This window comes from Oreochromis niloticus, linkage group LG6 (genome assembly GCF_001858045.2).
Source record: "Oreochromis niloticus isolate F11D_XX linkage group LG6, O_niloticus_UMD_NMBU, whole genome shotgun sequence".
In the NCBI taxonomy this organism is placed as follows: domain Eukaryota; kingdom Metazoa; phylum Chordata; class Actinopteri; order Cichliformes; family Cichlidae; genus Oreochromis; species Oreochromis niloticus.
Window position 1 is genome coordinate 4449639 of NC_031971.2, and position 21659 is coordinate 4471297.

General features: G+C 40.0%; 1 protein-coding gene across 1 annotated transcript; it reads right to left on the reverse strand.

Moving 5' to 3' along the window:
* Window positions 1-692: 692 nt before the first annotated feature.
* On the reverse strand, window positions 693-20771 carry p2rx3b (purinergic receptor P2X, ligand-gated ion channel, 3b). The gene is made up of 12 exons (XM_003456542.5): window positions 20110-20771; window positions 15698-15833; window positions 15548-15619; window positions 15105-15174; window positions 14884-14977; window positions 13330-13407; window positions 10727-10868; window positions 9325-9461; window positions 5952-6045; window positions 5615-5680; window positions 3181-3258; window positions 693-1107 (listed from the first exon to the last, which is right to left on the reverse strand). Exons 1-12 carry the CDS (start codon window positions 20229-20231, stop codon window positions 994-996), a joined length of 1203 nt encoding a protein of 400 aa, XP_003456590.1. The 5' UTR covers window positions 20232-20771; the 3' UTR covers window positions 693-993.
* Between the last annotated feature and the right edge of the window lie 888 nt (window positions 20772-21659).

A 21659-nucleotide genomic window follows, 5' to 3' on the forward strand; every position in this document is an offset into this window, starting at 1 on the left:
CTCATCACTCCAGAACATTTACATCTCGTTTTTATTACTCGATGAAAGTGTCAATACGTTTCATCAGAATTTTTGTCATCGTGCTATCACAGTTGTGTTTTCGTCAGAAAAAAAAAAGGTTGATAAAAACTATTATGAAAATTATTAGTCAACGAAATTAATAGTGCACCAACAAAAAGACAGGAGGCAGACCTAGAGATGACAGAGCTAAAACTGCTAAGGCCTTCGTTGGGAGTGACCAGGTTGGTTAGGATTAGAAATGAATACATCAGGGAGAAAGTTCAGGTTGAACATTTTGGAGACAAAGTTAGAGGGAAAATGTTCAGACATCTGCAGGGGAGTGGTATTAGATATATTTTGCAAAGGATGTTGAATATGGAGCTGTCACGCAGGAGTTAAGAAGGTAGATTACAGGAAAGATTCACAGAGGTCTGATGTGACAGGAGAGAATGGTAGTGATAGGGGGAGATGGAGGCAGTGACCCACTGTGGCAACTGCTAAACAGATCGGCAGAAAGAAGAACAAGAAGATGAAGAAGGGATACCAAGCTTTCCATCACTATGCTTGAAAAACCATATCAGGTCATATCTGCTGTCATCAAACCAAACCACAGTCAGTCTCCATTACACGCACTAAATGAATGAGAGTGGAAACCACAACAGAATTACTAAACAGGAACCAGTTCATCACACTTATCTTGTTTTTAACTTTATTGTTGAAACAGTAACAACAGTCAATTCTAATTTCTTTTCAAAAGCCAGACCACATCAGAAATCCTGAGCTCCTGTCGCATGCCAAATGATAGTCATGCAAAGATAGTCATGCTTTTGTATTCATTTTATGTCTTTGTCTTTGTTTGTATCCAAATTGAATCAGTGCAAAGCAGCAATAATTCAGCATTCTATGTATTATCTCTAACAACAACATAAACACATGGTTTCACCTTGGTACTGCTGGACAATAAAACATGAAATAAACACGTATGCTGTCCATTTAGCTGTAGGGTTCAATAGAAAATGCCCCCGAGTCATTGGACTTTGTCATGGTTTGTCTGAGGGACAGTTGGGAACGATACAGTCCACTGCCTTCGGATGGGTTGTCGGACACCTACAGAAAGAGAGAAAAAGAGTTTGTATCATTATAGATCCAGACCCCTGAACTTCAGTTTTAGTGAGACAAAACAAATTGTATTATGACCTAGACAATAATTTTGACCTTTGGGAGAGTACATTTAAATAATAATTAATAATTATTAGCAATTATCTTACATCAGCAACTTAGAATTACCACCCAACTCTGTAACCCCCTCAAGTACCATTGTACCACTCCAAGCGCTTTTAGCAAACTATCAGGCGACTCAGGAGGGAGGGGATGCGGGATGGAGTTCTGTTAACATCAACTAAGTGCATAGTTGGGCTTTGAGGATCCATTGAGCATCCTTTGAGGGTATTCCAATTTCAGGGGAATCACATTCCTAAGCTTCCCTGAGAAGGTCTATGCCAGGGAACTGGAGAAAAGAATCTGTCCATCAGTCAAACATCCAACATCCAAACGTGTGTGCAGGGTACAGACTTGTTCTTGGTGCGTACTTGACCCCACCATAGTTGCTGTTGTAACTAATTCTTTTCATAAGTTTCATGGACAGATTTCTAGGCCTCAGGATTTCATGTCTGCTTTTGCCAATGAGATGGCTTTGTTGCCTTTATTGAGGAATTAATGGAGCTTTTGAACTCTGACCCTTTCCTGCCCCAGTATTACATCCCTACCAGTTATTTTATAAGTGAACAGCACACTGTACCTGAACTGTGATCAGTTATTTTAGACCACATTTGTGTTGATTTTTTTTGTCCTTTTGTTTTGTTTGTTCTATGATGATTTATGTTCCTTTTTCATTTGAGTTTGAATGATCTTTAGCTCACACTGGGGAAGTTTGCAGCAGAGCGTGAAGTGGCTGGGACAAGAATCAATCCAAGGACATAGTTTTCAGTCTCAAAAGGATGTAATTCCCACTCCAGGTGATGAACAAGTATCTCTGTGTCTTGTTTATGAGTGAGGGAAGAGTGGACCAGGAGATCAATAGACAGACTGGTGATGCCGATGCTCTACTGGTCTTCTGTGATGAAGAGGGTGCAAGGTGTGAAAGGAAAGCTGTCCATGTACTGGTTGATGTGTCTGCCCTCGATGTCTGGAGATGATTCCAACTTCCAAGACTTGGTAGCTTTTTATTGGAACTCACTACAAGGTCCAAAGGGTGTCATGGTAAATAACAGACAAAAATAAACCTTTATTTAGGTGAGGCAGCAAGTCCAGCTGGCTGAAGAAACCAGAGTTCAAAGGTAGTTCTAAACAGGGACCGCACAGGAAAACGGACTCAGAGTACACTAAAGATTACAGAATTCTTATTTGTTCAAGAAAAACCCATCATAACATCTGACCAAGTCAAAGACACTGTGCTGTAATGCTCAAGTTCTACAATTAAGAGATGCTTTCAGGAGTAGAAATACAGCATTTACAAAGGTCTGCATTTCAACGTCAGACATTCAATTCAATGCACTACTCATTATTAACATATATACACACATTTACCCATGATATCTGTGTCCGACGTCCTGTCTGCTGCCTCAATAGCCAAGCAAGAGGTGGTTAGGACTGCCCGACAGTTTGGGATTCAGAGGTTCAGCAGAGATCTTTTTGGGTGGTTAGCTCTCTTGCTCTCTTTTTAAAGATGGCATTTGACAACTTCCTTGAACTTTTCACACCTCAGTAAATATCAGTAAAGATATGGTTGAATAACCGACAGAATAGTTTCCGGGTTTTTCCAAGCATAGCTGCACAGATGGAGACCACACTCACTAACTTTTGTTGCATTTACAGTAAGGATGTTCTTTAAGCAGGCCTGAAATCTGATAGAAACAGCTTAGTTCAGAAAAGAAGTTCAAGAGATAAATATGATCTAAGACCACAAGAATTTGAATGACTTGCCAAAAGTGAAAGGGCGTCAATCTGGGTGTCCTTTTTAAAACCATTTTTTTAAAACGCACTTTTTCCAAATTGCGTTCTGCTGAACTTTGACCCTTTTTGTGTTTTAATGTAATAGTGTTTTAACATGTCAGCAACATGATCACCAATAAAATCAGATAACGTGCATGTTAAAATGAGATTAAGAGCTGGGTATTTTACCTCTTCAAATTTCTTGGCCTTGTATTGCTCTGCACCTTTCAGGAAGTTGAGCAGTATGATGTCACACAGCACTGTGCCCTACATAATAATAATAATAATAATAATAATAATAATAATAATAATAATAACAATAATAATAACAACAACAATAAAAGTTACAAGCAAGCCCCCTAAACCTCTAAAATGTGACTTGTCACCACCCCTTGGTCAACAGCTTCATGTCCATTTAGTTTCAATTCATTTTTTTCCTGTTATTTAAGGCCAATAAAAATCAAAAGCCTAACCTGATTAAATTTTTCATGATCTCCAGTTTAAGATCATTTTCTAGGACACGTGCAGACTTCTTCAAGCACAAATGCTATTTTCAGATTGTTCCCCAGCTGTCTGTTTCCAAAGAGCACTGATTTCCCCATAAAACCTTGAACTTCTACAGAAACTTCCTTTCAAACTAACCAAACTTTTGTGTGAAGCATCATGGATGCTTGATCTTTTTGTCAGTATTCATCAATTTGAGACTTTTTTTGATCATACCTCAAATATAACCCATTATGTATTTACTTAATAATCCTGGCTTCCAAATATAAGTGGCCTAAATAAATATATTAAACATAGAAAATCTATTTTAAGGTGAGAAAAAACCGCAAATAAACTGATGATATGAATGTCCCTTAATTTGGAAAAATGAAGTGGTGTTGCACATGTTGGTTGTTTCATCCTGAAAAGAAGCAGTTGCAGATGTTTAATATGTTTTTGACTGACAATGATGACACTAATGGATCATCTCTAATTTCAGATGCAGTCAAAATTTCGTCTTGACTTGAACTCACTTTCATGAGCATTTTCAAAACATTCTTTAAATCTAAATTCGAAAGTAAAAGGAAACAATAATGGTCATTGAAAGGAATTATGGTAAAAAAGAAAATTGGAAAGATTATGACCAAAAGGTCCAGGAACTTCTGATAGGTTTGGACATGTAATAAAAGGCTTTTATTTTCATGGGATAGGGACACCACACACACAGTGGTGTGAATACGTTTGTCCCCTTCATGATTTCCTATTTTTTTGTATGTTTTTCACACCTAAATGTTTCAGATCTCCATACCAATTTAAGGGGTGGCTCAGATGGTAGAGCAGGTCACCTACTACTTATTAGGCTGGTGGTTTGTTCCCCTGGCTGCTCCAGTCTGCATGCCAAATGTCCTTGGGAAAGATACTAACCCCAAGCTGGTCTCTGATTCATTCCTTGGGGGAATGAATGTGTGTGAATGTTAGATAGAAAAAGCGCTCTGTAAGAACCAGTCCAGGTACCAAGATAACACAAGTAAACACAAAATGTATTTTCAAAATGAAGGTGTTTATTATTAAGGGGAAATAAAACCCAAACCTCCATGACTTTGTGTAAAAAAGTGATTGCTGACCAAAGATACCCCAAAAGTGCAGCAACGACTCATCCAGTGGGTCACAAAAGAGCCCAGAACAACATCCAAAGAACTGCAGGTCTGACTTGCCTCAGTTAAGGTCAGTGTTCGTGACTCTGCCATGCGGGCCATTGTTGCCCAAAGACGAAACCCACTGCTGAGCAAAAGCAACATAAAGGCTCGTTTACCAGCAAACATCTTGATGATCCCCCAGACTTTTGGAAAAACACTCTGTGGACTGACAACACAAATGCTGACCTTTGAAGGCATGTGTCCCATTACATCTGGAGTAAACGTAACACAGCATTTCGGAAAAGGAACATCATACCACAGTAACATATGTTGGTGTTAGTGTGGTGGTCTGGGGCTGTTTTGCTGCATCAACACCTGGAAGACTTGCTGTGGTAAATGGAAGCATGAATTCTCCTGTTTACCAAAACATCCTGATGGAGAATGTCCGCATATCTGGTCATGACCTCAAGCTGAAGCTCACTTGACAAAACACACCAGCAAGATGACCCTTAAATAGCTTAAAAATGAAAGACTTTGCAGTGTCCTAGTCAAAGTCCTGACCTGAATCCGATTGAGATGCTGTGGCACTACCTTTAAAGGGCTCAAAAACCCTCTAATGTGGCTGAATTACAACAATTCTGCAAAGATAAGTGGGCCAGCAGTGCTGTAAAAGACTTGCTTTGATTGCAGTTTTTTCTGTTAAGGGTGGCCCAACCAGTTATTAGGCTTAGGGGGCAATCAATTTTTCACACAGGGCCAAGTACGTTTGGATTTTTTCCACTTAATAAGAAAGACCCCTTCCTGATTTTTGGCTTACATTTGAGGTGTAAGCCACTTCAAAGCCACCTTCAGTGCTTAGACCAAATCTTTTTATGTCAGTCTTTCCATTTTCCTTTTTAAAGGTTAGAAAAAACTTTTGCTTTGATTTTTAGAATTGACTAATTTAACAAAACTGCTGAATTAAACATTTATAATGATTTTATCAAATCTAAATGTTATCTCACCACTCCCACTGATGTAAAGGCTGCAACCATGTTAATGAGTGTAGGGATCATGTTGAACTTTCCTGCCTGCAAAACAAGAGTATGAGTCAGGTTCAGTTTCCTGTAGAACATTGGCACAAAAAAGTCCTGGTGTTTTGTGTTTCCTTCTTCTTTTATTTACAAACAACAACAAAAACATGATAATCAAGACTATAGATGTATAATTTAAAAATATATTCTAAAATATTACAGCCACATTTATATTCCTGTATCATTATTTGTAATGTGTTTGTGAAATAAAGGTAAGTTGATGTAAACTTCTTTAGTCAGTGAACTGACAGTGAAACTACACACTCACATTTCCATTGACCAAGACATCAAACCTGATAGCATAGGCTTTGACCAGAGTGCGGTAGTCAGTCCCATTTTCCATCTTAAAATACTTTGCAAATCTAAATAAAAGATCAACAGAACATCACATAATTCTTATGGTGACATCTATTCTGTTCAAATTTACTAGAAAGTACATGAAGTGATCAATAAAACAAAACAAAAAAACACATTTCTTGTAGACATGTAGGTATGATCAGACAAACATCAAACGTTGTTTTTATATCCCACAATTCAATCTAGTTTTTACTTAATGCTATTTGGCCACATATACCTTATCGTAACTTAAATACACTGCTCAAAAAAAAATTAAAAGAGCACTTTTTAATCAGAGTACAGTCAGTCTAAAAACTTTAAACTGTCTAATGAATTGTGTCTTTTGCCAGTTGTCAGCATTTATATTGACAGCACCTAGTCTAAAGACAAAGGAATACTGAATTTGCCCCTGATGCATTCATCAGAGGATAAATGTGTGAATGTTAGACGTGCTGCTTAGGCACAGCACTGAATGAATTTGTGTCGGGTGGTTAACTGAAGTAGAAAATACCTGTATTAGCACCAGTCTATTTACCAGTTTCCTAACTGTGGCTATAATTGCAACTGAGAAAATCAAAGATCGGGGCTCTAGACTAACTTTTTACCACGGTTGCACCGGCACTAAAGTTAGGCGCACTTAAATTTTTCAACCACATCGCTTAACACCGCAGTTTTACATGTGCACTTTTTTGGGGGGGAAATTGCAATATTGTAGAAAATGTTAAACTTAATCATCATCTTGGCTCCTCTGACGACCTGTTTGCTGCTGCCTGCTGCTGAAAGGCAGTGGGGAGAGGGGACACTTGGGCAGTGCATTTATTGCAGCATATAATGTGTTTTCTGGACACACTGCTGTTTTTTCAGCGTTCAAAGATTGATGGCACCGTGTCAGAGCTGGCTATGAATTTCAGACGGATCAGTCCTTAACTTAACAAAAATGTTATCAATAGTTCTTTTCATCGTTTCTTATTACCCACAGCTACATCCACTTCTGTCGGGCCTAGGCTGCTCACTAGGGCTGGGTATCATCACTGATTTCTATAATCCATTCAATTCCGGTTCTCAAAGTCCTGATTCGATTCAATTTAGCCTCAGACAGTCAGAAATATTATAATTCTGATCATTTATCAGTACTGATACATGTGAGACTTCATCAGAATTGTGAACATCACAGCAGATGCCTTTGTGTCAAAGTAACTGAGAATAAAACACAGAAACATGAAGGAGATTTTCCTGGTCTGGCGTTTTATAGCAGATAACCTTAAAAATATTCTGCAATATTCTGCAATTTTGCATAATTTTAAGAAGTTTAAATTTCTTCAGTATTGAACAGCAGAAATTAGGCTTTCTTGTCCGAGGTCATTAAGTGAAAAAAGAAAAAGAAAAGAAAAAGACAGCAGCCGACAGCGCTGTAAACAATGGTAGACTGGTGGGTAATAAGCCAATGAATGATGCAGAAAACAGAGATTTGAGACGGGAAACTGTTCTTGAAGTACAGAGAGAGAGGGAGAGAGAGCTGTGCATGAAGTGTGATTTTTATCGTGGTGGAAGCAAAACAGCAAAACTCAGAGCGAATTCATGACAAAACCTGCAGCTCAGAATCAGCGCAAAAAAGACGTAAACACAGTGCGGACCCGACACATCAGAATCGGTGAGCCCCGACGGCGTGTCCATCTACGTGCCGTCGGGTGAGAAAGCTGAGAAAGCCGAGAAAGCACAAGCTGATTCTGATGCGTCGGGTCTGTGTTTACGTCTTTGTGTGGAATCCGTGTGCCTGCTCTCACTTGCTGTTTGGTGGTTGTTGAAATAGTTTTGTGAGCTTTAATCTGAGAATCTGGCGTTTCTGGCAAAACACAGTTATATTTAAAAGTCAATTCAGGATTTAATGAATTGATATCGCTTTATTCAAGCTACTCACCTCTCTCTTCCACCTGCACTTTCAACTGGACCACGGCCAATCAGAGAGGTCCCGCCCCTGACTATCTCTGATTGGTTTAGTCCACGATAGGGGCATGATGTGTGTCTGTTGTTGATCACAAGGAGACTTTCAGAGTTGCAGAGATTTTTTTGTTTTTTTTTTTGTTACCCGAACAGTAGGGATGGGTATTGTTTAGGTTTTATCCGATACCGGTGCCAAACTGGTACTTTTGAAACGGTGCTGGTGCTTAAACGGTGCTCAAACTGGTGCTTAAAGAATGGAGAACACACACTTTGTCCAAAAACCTCTTTTTTCTGCAAAATGATAACCAAGTTAGCCTTTTCTGTTGATACAACATACCTCCTTTGGTTGGAACCGGTGCTTAAACAATGGAAAACACAAACTTTGTCCTGAAACCTCTCATGTTTAGCTGTTTTTTTTGTAAAAAGATAACAATGTTAGCCTTTTCTGCAGCTATAGGGCGTATATGGTGTCACTCTATCAAACAAGAAGACAGCCGCATGTAACTACGACGGTGTTTGCTAGTTCACCTTACATGCATTAATGTAATAACGGGGGTAGCCTACTCAACGTAAATTACACACGAACAACATGAAGCTAGTCATGCAGAGAAAAACGGCTGCTGCTGCCATCATCATCCGTCATCATTTCTGCTACGCTAACAGGGCTAGGGGCCAGGACTCTCCTCTTCGGGTTTTTGGGGGATGTTGCTAACTCCGGGTCCGATAACAGGCACCACACCCGCAGTAGATGTTCTCGGTGTGAGGTCTCGCAGCAAGCTATCAAACACGGTGCATTTCTCGGCTTTTAAAAAAAAGCTATGCGTCACCAGGTGTTTCATCAGATTCGAGGTGTTACCTCCTTTGACAGTATCACAGTATCAGCTTAAAGCACTTGTTGCAGGCTGCTGAGTTTGCATCTTTTGCTGTGAAGTACAGCCAGACTTTTGACCGCTTCGCCTTGGGCATTTTTAATCTGTAGCTCTGCTCTGAAAGAACGTATGTACCTGGCCCCGCCTACTATCCTTGGAAAGGTAAAATGATTGGCTAGAATCCAAAGTGTATGTATATCTCAAGAAAAAAAAAGCACCAAAATAAAGCACCGAAACGTGCGCTGCTTTTCGGTCTGGTTACTACCGTTTATGTCAGAACTGGTGCCATCATGGCACCGGACACCGGTACCCATCCTTACCGAACAGTTGGTCGCATTTGCGACCAAATTGGTCGCACTCTAGAGCCCCAAAAGATTTTTGATTTTTTTGACATGGTGATATTTATAGTAGTCTCATATTTATAGTAGTCTCATATTTCTGTAAATGTGGAGGTTTATGGTCAGTCACAATCTGCATATTTCTTGGCATTAATACCTGAAATTGTAGCCAGGTGAGACAGCGTTCTTCTGTGACATAGCATCCAGTCGGGTGAATGAGTACGAGGGGTTACAGTGATCATCTGACTTGTCCAGATCGCACATCCAGCCGATCTTTATTCCAATCACTCCTCCCTGACAGAAGTACATACGGGCTTTATTGTGTAAGTGGCACAATCACTTCAGGTCCAGTCTTGCTACTTTTACACATGTAAATGACTTCCTTTTCAGTCACTGGGTTAGTTCAGCTGACGTAAGAATTTCTTGTAGCACCTGTGGCAGTAGTTCTTAACTTTGTTGGAGGTACCGAACCCCACCAGTTTCATATGCGCATTCACTGAACCCCTCTTTAGTGAAAAATAAAATATGATTTTTTTCAAATTCAAGACATAGATATGTTTTTTACTGGTGCACAAAATGAGCCATGCATGTCACACCGGAGGCTCTGCCGAACCCCTGAGACCGACTTACCGAACCCCTAGGGTTTGATCGAACCCAGGTTAAGAACCACTGACCTGTGGGCAACGACCTGGTAGCAGCTCCTCCAAGAACTACTTTGAGGGCTGCTTTGTGTTTGCATTTGCAGTGCCAGTAGAAACTGTGAAGCCTCTTGAAGACTATTTCACTATCAAACAAGTTGGAGGCTGACTTGTGGTTCCTACAGTTTCTAAAAGGCAGACCTGTTAGCTTTGAATCTCTTCTCCTGTGGAACAAGCTTTCAGTTTGGGTTCAGGAGAGAGTCCCTCTTTCTGCTTCTAAAATTAGGCTTTCTTAAGTTTTTTTTCATAACGCTTATAGTTAGGGCTGGATCAGGTGACCCTGAACTGTCCCTTAGGTGTGCTGCTATAAGCTCAGACTGTTGGGAACTTTCCATTATGCACTGAGAATATCATCTTCATTGCTCTCTTTACACTCCTGTTTATCTGCCAACATAGAACGTCATCAGCTTTTGTCTGCACTCTCCCTCAGTTTGTGTTTTGTCCTGTTGGTCTCTCTGTGCCCCATCCTCCCGGGACCAGTTTTAGCAGATAGCTGCCCCTTCCATTTAAAAAGTAGTTCTTTCTCCCCACTGTCATCAACTGCTTACTCATAGGCGATTGACTAATCATTGTTTTTTCTTTCTAAAAGGTCTTTACCACTGTTTTTTTTACAAACTGACACTATGTGAATAAAACTGAAGTAAAGCAATAGCCAACCAGCACTCGTAAGTCAGTTTCTGTCCTGGTAAAATCCCACCAAAACCAGTGGACTAATGGAGAAATAAATTACACTCAGTAACAAAGCTAAAAATACTCCCCCCAGGCATTAGTTTTCTAAAAATGCATTAACAGAAATCTACATGTGTGCAGATTATTTAAAAAGTGCAGACACAGGCTTGAGGCCAAAATCTTGGTCTGTACCTTGTCTGCCAGATTAGTGAAGTTCTGCTGGGCGTAGCGGACGACATCTCCCACTCTGAAGATCGGGCAGTAGGTGTTGTTGACCATGTCAAAGTTACACTTGTGAATATAATCTTGAGTGATGTTAGGAAGGAAGTTCCCTCTGCCAACAAACACATCAATATGTCAGCCTTGAATACGACACTCATTCTAAAAGTAAGACTTAATCATTTCTGGGCTCGACGCTAACTTTTTGTGGCACCTGCCCTTGGACAAGTACATTTCCTCTCACTTGGCCTGGTACAAAGTGCTTTGTTTCGAATAAAAATGTCTAAAATATTACTGCATGTTGTGGTTTGCACATGACTTCAGTCATGTGGGGGATCACCAAAAGGTACATGCTACAGCTGTGCATAATGGTCACATGCCAAAGCTTCTCTAAAACTGTAATTGTGGGATTTTCAGATTGACAGACATTTACAAAAGTATAATTTTGGCTTAACTCTGCACAGATACAGTGACATGAAAAAGTATTTGCCCGCTTTCCGATTTTGTAGTTGCTGCATGTTTCAGCTCATCAACAAATGTAATATTAGACAAACATAACTTGACTGAATACAAAATGTGTTTTTTAAGTCATGATTTTATTAATGTTGTTAGATTATGTACTGACTGTGGTTAACCGCTTCTTTTGGAAAGCAGAGTTCACTTTGCTCGACCCAAATCTGATTAAAGCCAGAACTGTTGATTCCAGAAATTACCTAAATATAACCTGACAAAATGAGGTAGCCCAAAAGTTCTCAAACAGCAGCATGCCAGTACCTACAGCTGAGAATCAAATTCATTGATATCTAACAGTGTGGAAAGGGTTACAAAGCAATTTTTTAAGGGGTGGTGCAAAGATTTTATTTCTTTCGGAAGGTTTGTATCCCATTAAAGGTTTTTGTAAAATACACATCAAACATCGTGTTGATGGTTGTGTGATCGTCTGGGGCTCACCAGAAAAATCTGAAGCAGACTATTCAGCCAACCAGCTGTGCACTCGGTGCAAGCAGGACATTGATCCAAAACACACCAGGAAGTCATTCTCTGAACACCAAGTCAAATTCCAGACTTAAGCCAGATTGAGATGCTTTAGTGTGACCAGTTATCACAAACTCTTCATTCCAGGTCTTGCTGCCAACATAGCAAAACCAGTTATTAGGTTTAGTGGGCGATTTTTTGCACACAGGCCAGGTTTGAACTGTTTTGTTACATTTATAAAAGAAATGATCATTAAAAACCTCATTTTGTATTTACCCAAGTTATCTTTGGATAATATAAAAATTTGTCTGATGATCTGAAACGTGGCAAGTATGCACAAAGATCGACACTCCTCCTGTAGCACACACTTCTCTGTGATAACGACATAACAGCGCATCTCATCCTGTCAGAGCAGACCACCGTTGCTCAGTCTGGTGCTTGGCTAACATTACAGTATATACTGAAGCATGAGTGAAGCCGTGAATTACACAGATGCTAATGCTAGCTAATTAATGTCACCTGTTGGGCAGAACCCTTTCCTGGTCAGTGAAATTGATCTCTGCAGCTAGTTTTTCATTTTCCCTTTAAATTGGTGGTACTGTGCAGTTATATCAACACTGATTCATATTCATTTTGCATCCTTGGCTTGAATGCAGAGCTGACAGTGTTTTGCATTAAATGTTTTGCAAATGTCAGCTCCAGTGTTAGTACTACTGCATTCAGAGTGACAGTTATCAGGGATAAAGCGCTCTCTTCACGACTAGGTAGTCTGAATATAACATTTTTTCATTAAAGTGATCAATAATGTGAAAACAGAATAATTTGTCCTTGTTAAACAAACAAACAGATGTTCCTGGTGAGCCTTAGGCTACGTTCACACTGCAGGCGAAAGTGCATCAAATCCAATTTTTTTTACCCTATGCGCCCCATATCTGATCATGGTATGACAGTGTGAACGGCACATATCCGATATTTTCAAATCCGATCTGGGTCACTTTCGTATGTGGTACTGAATCCGATACATATCCGATGTTTTAGAAAGCGACTCCTGTTTGAACGGTCATGTCGCATTAAATCCGTCTTTTATGTCACTGACACAAGACAGACGTCAATTATCAGCGCCGGAGAAGCGCCCGAGAAGACATTGCGAATGTTTCAGGCCATCCCGTGTAGATGTTAGTGAAACTGATGGGAAGACAACATTGGAGAAACGTGAACATTTTATTTGTACTGTATAATCTGCAGATTCTGACAGAAATCTGACACTAACCGCTCCTCTCTAAAACAGCAAAAAGGATCATTTTTAATGTATTTACATTATTATGTAAATAACAAAATAACTTAAAGCAAAAATTGGGAAACGTAAAGTCCGAAGTGTTTATATTAAGGGCCATCAGTCAAACAATATTGTTTGCTCTGGGTCTAAACAGATTGCGTTGTGTGTGACGTCTTCTTTTGCGCATGCGGGCCGCTTTGATCGTTCACACTAAAGCGCGTTTGCTGTCACATTTTATTTGAAAAAATCGGATTTGATCAAAAAATTGGAATTAAGACCTGCAGTGTGAACGTAGCCTTAATGTCAACATATAAATGTGTAATACTTGGTGTAGTTGAAGGTCGGGAAGCGGATGCTGTTTTTAATGAAGATGGTGAAATTTTCTATTTCCATCATTGGTGTGCTGAGTAGGAGAGAAGACAGACAAACATGAAAACGTCACACAGAGTCACAGGAAAGACAGGATTTGCTTAACATATATTTAATTTAAAAATGCACCGACTGACCCCCGGGGACTACAGTAGAACCAGACGATGTTCTCGGCTGGTGACCGGCTGGCTTGTCTCATGCATGTGCAATTATTAGCTCATCCATTTCATGCATGCACGACACCTACAGAGCAGCCCATGCAAACTGTCGTGCACGCACTGATATGTCTTTAGTGTGGAAGCTCTTCACTGTGAGTGCAGACACACAGACCAAAGTAAAATGCAGGGGAGCCTCTGTGATAATGTTCATAAGAACAAACCTAATCAGATATTATAGTCATGCAGCTGAATATGGTTATTTTAATTGCTACCAAATGCAAAGTGGCTAAAACTAAAGCTGGGGTTTGAAGCCAGCCACAGGCTGCCACAAATAATCAATAAGATAAAGCAGGGGTGGGGAACTCCAGGCCTCAGGTGTGCCGACCCAGGGGAAGATCTAAAACCTGCAGGACACTGGAGTGCCCCGCCCCTGAGATAAAGGATGCAGTCATGAGGAAAATGAAAGACAAATAAAAAAGAGAAATGGTAAATGGCCTGCATTTGTATAGTGCTTTACTTAGTCCCTAAGGACCCCAAAGCGCTTTACACTACATTCAGTCATCCAGTCATTCACACACACATTCACACACTGGTGATAGCAAGCTACATTGTAGCCACAGCTGCCCTGGGGCGCACTGACAGAGGCGAGGCGAGAAACAGGTATCTTTTAAGGCATCTTGTAGGTATCTGATATAAATGTTGCTACATAAATCTGCTGCACCTGCTTTTGTTGGGTGAGGTAAAATAAGACTGATGAAAGCAGAAAAATCTATAACCTGCTGCAGATTGGGGAAGTTGTAATTCTAATCATTACTTTAATTATCAAAATAATTCCTTACACTAAAGATAAGCATTTTTCCTTCTAGTTATTAGAAAGAAAACCAGTATAAACACAAACTGGTAGGTCACACTAACAAAAACGTTGGAAAACAGAATTGGTCAACAAAACTGTGCATTTCTATAAAAATGTAGCTCCAAATAAAGCTAGAAAAATATAATACACAAAACTGCAATTTATTAGTGTTACAGACGCTACAGTAGGAGTGCTGAAATCCCCTGAAACCCCCTGGCTTACAGTGATGGACCAAAGTTAGTGATTTATAAAACACATCTCTGATTCTGTTGATTGCACCACTGAAGGAACAATGGGCTGGGAGGTCAGTTCCACCTCTGACCAATGAGCACTGGTCTCACTGGTCCTGTTTTCATAGTGTTGCAGAATTGTTCTTGCTATCAGGATAACTGTGACCTCTCACACTGTCAGTGTTTTTATAAGCATAGCAGTCAGAGCGGGTGTAGGCCTACCAAAGCCTGCTAAAAAGCTCTTTACCACACGCAGAGCATCATCTTACGTCTTGATGGTGTCGATCTCAGCAGGACACCAACCCTTAATCTCACACATCTTGATCGTGGCATTAAAAGGAACACACCTCCCTGTAGCGATTCCTGAGTAGAAAAGAAAATATAGGAACAAGGTCCAAACTAAAACACTTCAACATACACAAATGTAGTCTTCAACAGATCATTTTAACGTGACATATTGTTACTACATGAAAAAGACAAAGTATCTCACCGTAACTTCCCGGCTTATTGATGTACTTTGTGCAGTTTCTGTCGTCTGTACAAATATACTTTTTTTCACTCTGGATAAAGTACAGTGACACGTGAAGAGAACATTAAAGCTGCATGACAGCTGTTTTACAGTACAGTGTTTGGTTTTTCTACATCCCTCAAATATGTGCATACATTTTATAATTCATTTTTAATTTTCTCATCATGTGCAGCAGTTGTATTGACAGGGACGTCTCTCTAAATCCACTCACATCAGCAGCTGTTCAAAGTAATGGAGAGCTTTCCTTTTTTGTGCAGAGTAACATACTATTGCTTTTTACACAAAGGGAAAGCATTGTGTTTACAACTAGCACAACATTGGCTTTGTGTATCTGTAAATGATGTAAATGAGCCCAAGGACCGAGTGATGATCTGTTAGTCGTGGTGATGATGACAGTAGCTGACCTCAGGACAGTATCCTTGGACTTGGTTCTCTGTAGTAATCAGTTTAGTGATGATGCAGAACACCGAAGCTCCCTGCAGGAGATATAAATGCGGTCTGTCATTATCTCATCTTCACTCAGTCAGTCCTTACATTCATCCATACACACACACCTGTGTAGGAGTGACGTAGTCTGCTACATCCATAACCTTGTTATTGTAGATTCCAAAGCCTTTGACCTTGGTCATCACAGAGGATTCAATCGCTGTGTCTCTAATCTGGTAGGCCTTCTCAGTGAGAAACACCCATCTGAAACATTACATAGAAAGTGACACATGTCAAATGTAACCATAAGCATCATTATACTTTAAAAAAAACATATTTCTTTTCTTGCCACTAGCTACGATCAGGGATACTGCACTGAAAATGCTCGCTGTAAGACACTACACAGGAATTCAGTTAGATCTGCTAATCTGTGATCATTAGCTGGAGGAATTAGCTCAGAGTTTTCTTTTCAGAATAATTATGAGTTGAGGTCTTTTGATTGGAAATAAATAATGAAATGAATGACCTATTGAGTATTTGCAGAACAGACAAGTGTGATTACTCTCATGTACAACTTTAGCCTCTAGTGAGGCAGTATAAAGATCAAAAATCCACATTCAGAAACAGAAGTTGTTAAATGTGAGGCTTCAGCCAGGAGAACAGGATTCATACTACCAATGGAAACCATGTTTTCTGACAGACTTCACTAAGTTTGTTGGATTCTTACTTTTGGTGCTTGTTTGCTGAGGTGTGTGCAGCAAAACTGTCAGTTTAATAAAATGTCCTCTTTAGGTCTAAAATGAACCCTTTCACAGTTTTGACTGCATGTTAGATGGGATGGTTTATGGGAGTCCCTTCCCACCAAAACCATTTGGACTTATTGCATATTCTACTTACAGAACTGCAAAACGTCACCTGTGTCGAGAGTTTGGAATTTTTAAACTTTCGAAAAAATCTGGCGACCCTGTGAAATGCTTTGTACAGGCCTTTTCATCGCTTAAAATCCTTTTGTGTCATGTTAAATAAATAAATAAAAACAGAACGTGATACTCATGCTCAGTTTTGGCTTCAGTCAACAGCAGCAGCTAATATCAAATTAGAAATGGAGTCTACTAATCGCTAACATCGAGATATCATTAGCTGATTCTGTAGCAAGATAACTTTTTACGGGGTGCATGGCCATTCCTTCTGCTTTTACCTCTGGGTTTGGGACAGGCATCAGTGGCTACTGAGCAACCATGTCGTAGACCACAGTGAAGATGTTAAAGATCTGAACATTGTTGGCATCATCAGGGAAATCATTATTTATCCTGTGTGGCAATCGGTGTAGGAGAGACTAAGTCTAAGAAGGAATCACTAACATAAACAATTCCGTTCAGTTTTATTCATCTATTAGTATTTTTTCTGTAGTTTAACTAATCTCTGTGTCTCATATGGCTTCATGTACAGATAAAGCTGAGTATCATCTGCATAGCAGTGATAATGTAAAATAATGTAAATATAACTGGTCTCAGCACAGAACTCTGGAACTCCATAATTAGAATAGAATAGAATAGCTTTTTATTGTCACTGTTACAAGAACAGTGAAAGGCAGTTTGGCATCTCTCCGTGTGTGTGGAGTACACAATAGCGTAAGTATTTACACAATAACAGACAAATTTACATTTACACAAGAAAGATATGTAGAAGTTATACATACACCTGCAAACATACACGCACATACATACATATATGTATATATACATATATGCATCCGTACATACGTACACACACATATTTCCACATACACGCTTAACCTCGGTATGTGAAGAAGACGTTTACATAAACAGACTGGAATCTGTTACATAGACATGATTCAAACCACTGCAGTGGCCTTCATACCCACGGCATGTTCTAATCTGTGCAGTACAATGTTGAGATCAACGATGGCGAACGCTGCACTGAGGTCTACCAGGACATGCACAGGGATGAGTCCACTGTCAGAGGTCATACGATTATTCAGTATTTTCACTAGTGCTGTTTCTGTGCTGTGATGAGCTCTGACTGACTTCAACAAAACCATATATCTGCAGATGAACAGCTGTTTTACAACTACTTGTTCAACAATTGATAAAAGGAAGGTTGGAGATATACAATTAACTAAGACAGCTGGTCACATGATATTAAGAGAAGTTAGGGAGTAAAGATAGCTTGATCATATTTAAGATAAAGGGATTAGTTAATGGCAGGATGTCTTTGAGCAGTCTTGTAGGAATGGGGTCTAAAAGATATGTTGGAGGAAGTAATCAAATTACTCAAACAATCTAAGAGAAAGAGTCTAAATAAATATCAGTAGTAATGAAGGTTTTGGACATAATGTCTGTGAGATGGTCATGAATATTTTTTTCTTTAATGGTTAAAATGTTATGTGTGAAGAAATTGATGAAGTGGTTACTGTTTAAGGATAAAGGAATGCTGGGCTGAACAGCGCTCTGAGTTTTCATCAGCCTGGTTACAACGCTGACGAGAAACCTGGGGATGTACTCATTTTCTTCACTCAGTGATAAATAAGTCCTAAAAAGAAAGAAAAAAAAGAACTTCTAAATTAGTGAGATGCCATTTCCTCTCCAGAATTATCTGCTTAAAGCCCATGTCTGTAAGTTATACAAGGAAGTCAAGCACTTCTGATTTGAGGCTTTCTTTTTTTCTTGTGGTCCATTTTTGTACATGTAAACTTTATTAAGAAAAGATCAGACATTATTCAGGGAACTCTGTCTAATGTGCATTTTCTATGCCTTGTGTCAGAATGAGGCCCAGAGTCTGATTAAAGCCAATTGAGTCTAATAATAGATTAAATGCAGTGTTTAGGCTGTTGATTTCAGTATTTATACAAAAATTTAATCACCCACTATAATTATTTTATCTGAAATGAGCATTAAATGAGGTAAAAGAGAATTCAAATAGAAACTCTGATTAAAGGGCATAAACAACAGAGAGCAACAAACAAAACTATTTTTAGAGTTTTTTAATTAGTGTATTCAAGGCTTAGAGTCAAGCTTCCAAATGTAAACTCCTGCTTCCTGTCTGGGTCTTTGGTTATTTCATGAGCTGGAGTGAAAGAAAGCTGCCACCAGTCCTCCTCGGCCTGTGCTTGAAGGAGCAAACATGGCTAGCTTCCAGCACGACAGAGACTCCAACAGAAATTGGACATAAAAACAGTGGCTTCTCACAGTAAGTGGTTGGAAAAGCATTAGTGAGGAAACTAAGCTAAGAATGTTCACATCAGCACCTCAGTGTTTGAGACTGTGATAAAAAAAGGCGGGGTAAGTGTGGACACCACATGCTCAGAGGCTAATTACTTCTTAATTGCAAGACATTAGCCAGTGAGACTGGACAATCCTGTTTGTTGACCTCTACAGTCACAGGAAAATATGTACAAGTCTTTTCAGAACAAGAGATTCTGCCCCCTGCTGGCTATTACAAATAATCCAGGTTCAACAGTAAAGCACAGTCAAAGAGTATAATTACTATTCAGGCAAAACATTTGCAGCCTGAATTAACTGCATTCAAGTCATTTACATTTGCTTTAAATTTATTAAGTGAGATCTGTTCCTTAAGTTTCAGTTGGTTCCACAGCTGATTCCAGGAGGAAGGAGCTGCAAATCTCAATGCTCTTTTTCCAAATGTACTGTGAACCTCTGAGAAAGAAGGAAAAATTCATGGCACCCAAAACAGTAGCTTCCCATACGTTTTTGATGGGTGTTAGTTTGTAAATAAGATGAGAGCAAACCAAGAATAGCCTGATAAATAAGAACATACCAGAGGTTGAGTCTACGACATGATCACCCAACCCGCGCATACAACTTACAGTAAGAGCTTTAGAATGTGTAATGAAGCTCACGATGAACAGAATCCAGCATATGTAAGCAGAGCATGCATGCATATAAATCACATCTTTCTTGCCTCAAATGACGAAAAGGACCAAGTTTCAATTTCAATTTTTTCACCAGTTGCTGACATTTAAACAAGAGCGAGTAATCAGTCGTAATTCCTAAGTACTGAGACACTAACTCTCAGAGCCACAAACTGTAGTAATACATGAAGGTTTATTAGATTTACAGTACATCTGTATAAAGACCAAACCTAGTACACTGACTAACAATGGCTCGTGCGGTCAGTTTCATGATCGTGACCATTGAAAATGTTACGTTCAAATGAGCCAAAGCATCTTTCTGGGATGTCCTTACTTGGATGATTAAGCATGCATCTAAGAAAAAGCACTGATGCTTCTTTAGCTTTCTTGTACAGCTGAGTGAATGGGTTACTTTTCCCAGTAACAAAGAGGTTTTATGTAAAACATGAATGATGTATTTAACCAACACAACTGTGGCTTTATAAAGATAATAAAATATAAAGTAATAAAGTGAAGAATTAAACCTTCCTAATGTAACAACTAATCCAGAACACTGAAAGGCAATGCCTTTAAAATACATGTTTGCGTTATGTTGTTTTATTCAACCAGATTCATTTCACTACTGTACAAGTCCAAGCAAACACTCACCCAATGAAGTAAGTGATGATGAGGAGCTGGACAACACGGTTGATGATTCCAATAGTCCAACTTTTCACAACCACCGACTTAGTGGTTTCGTAGGTGAAGAAGTCTGTGATGCAAGACCACATCCTGGCAGTATTTGTGCTTGACAAGCCTTTGTTAGAAAAATAATTCCACTGTGTGAGGAATCGAAATAAAAAACCCTGAAAGTCGACTCCAGATGATCTGAAAATAGAAAAGGTATCGACAGATTTAGATCCAAGACAGAACGCAGGAGCTTGATATCCAACAGCTGTAGCTCATCCCCGTGTGAAGGAGCTGTGGCACTTTTAATTTCAGCTGCTCCTCTTCCCTCGTTACTTCAGGCTTCATGTGTCATGAAAAATGAGTAATTAGTAGAGTCAAAGCCATGAACAGCACAGGCAGCAGCGCCCTTTCTATGCCATTACTCCTCTCTTCACGCAAAATACCAGTCTTGTTTCCTCTCTCTCTCTCTCTCTCTCTCTCTGTCTCTCTCTCTCTGTCTCTCTCTGTCTCTCTCTCTCTGTGTCTCTCTCTCTCTCTCTCTGTCTCTCTCTCTCTCTCTCTCTGAGTGAATGGCGGAGTGCATGGAGCTGGGGACGGGAGTGTCGGAGTGAGTGGATTTCTGTTTTCGAGTTCCTCTTTTCTATTTTCACTGTCAGGTGTGTTTATTTTCTCGACACACGGTTGTTGGTGTGTTTTGTTTGTTGCCGGCTGGTTTGGTAGCTTTTGCTACCGGCTTGGCTTGGCACAATGCCCGCTGTTGAGGGTGGAGCAGAGTTTGAGAAGCTGACACGCCGTCATGCTGTCAAACTTATACCGACTGTAAATTGCTCGGTGGAGGAAGCTGTTTTGGCTGTAGGAGAGGTGGTGGGCTGTGACAGCGTGAAATCTGCCTCCCTTATGAACGGTGCGATTGTTATTTTTCTTGATAAGGTACCTAAAGTTAATGAGTTGGTGGAATACGGCGGCGTCATTCACGACACCTTTACGCCCGTTCTCCTGTTGGTTAGCCCTGCTAAAAAGGTTACCATCTCAAATGCGCCTCCTTTTATTAAAAATGAAACTTTAGCCAAGGAGCTGTCACGGTATGGCCAACTAGTTTCGCCCATAAAGATGCTCTCTTTGGAGTGCAAATCTGTGCTCCTCAAACATGTTGTGTGTCACAGAAGGCAGGTTTTTATGATCCTCAAAGACCCCGCTGGCGAGCTGAACCTGTCTTTCAGTTTCAAAATAGAGGGTTTCACCTACATGGTGTTTGCTTCAGCTGAGAGCATGAAATGTTTTGGTTGTGGTGGAGAGGGGCATTTAATTCGCTCCTGTCCGGAGAGGCTAAGAAACGGACAGCCAGCGGATGATGCCGTTGGAGAGCCGGTCCCAGCCAGGGCTCCTGGTAGGGACGCGGCGATCGCTCATGCGAAACCTGCTGAGGCCGTGGGCGGCTCCGCCGTAGCTGAGGCGGACCCCACTGCCGAGGCGCCGGTGGAAAACCGGCTTTTTCCGAGCAGTAACGGGTCTGATGAAACTGGCATTTT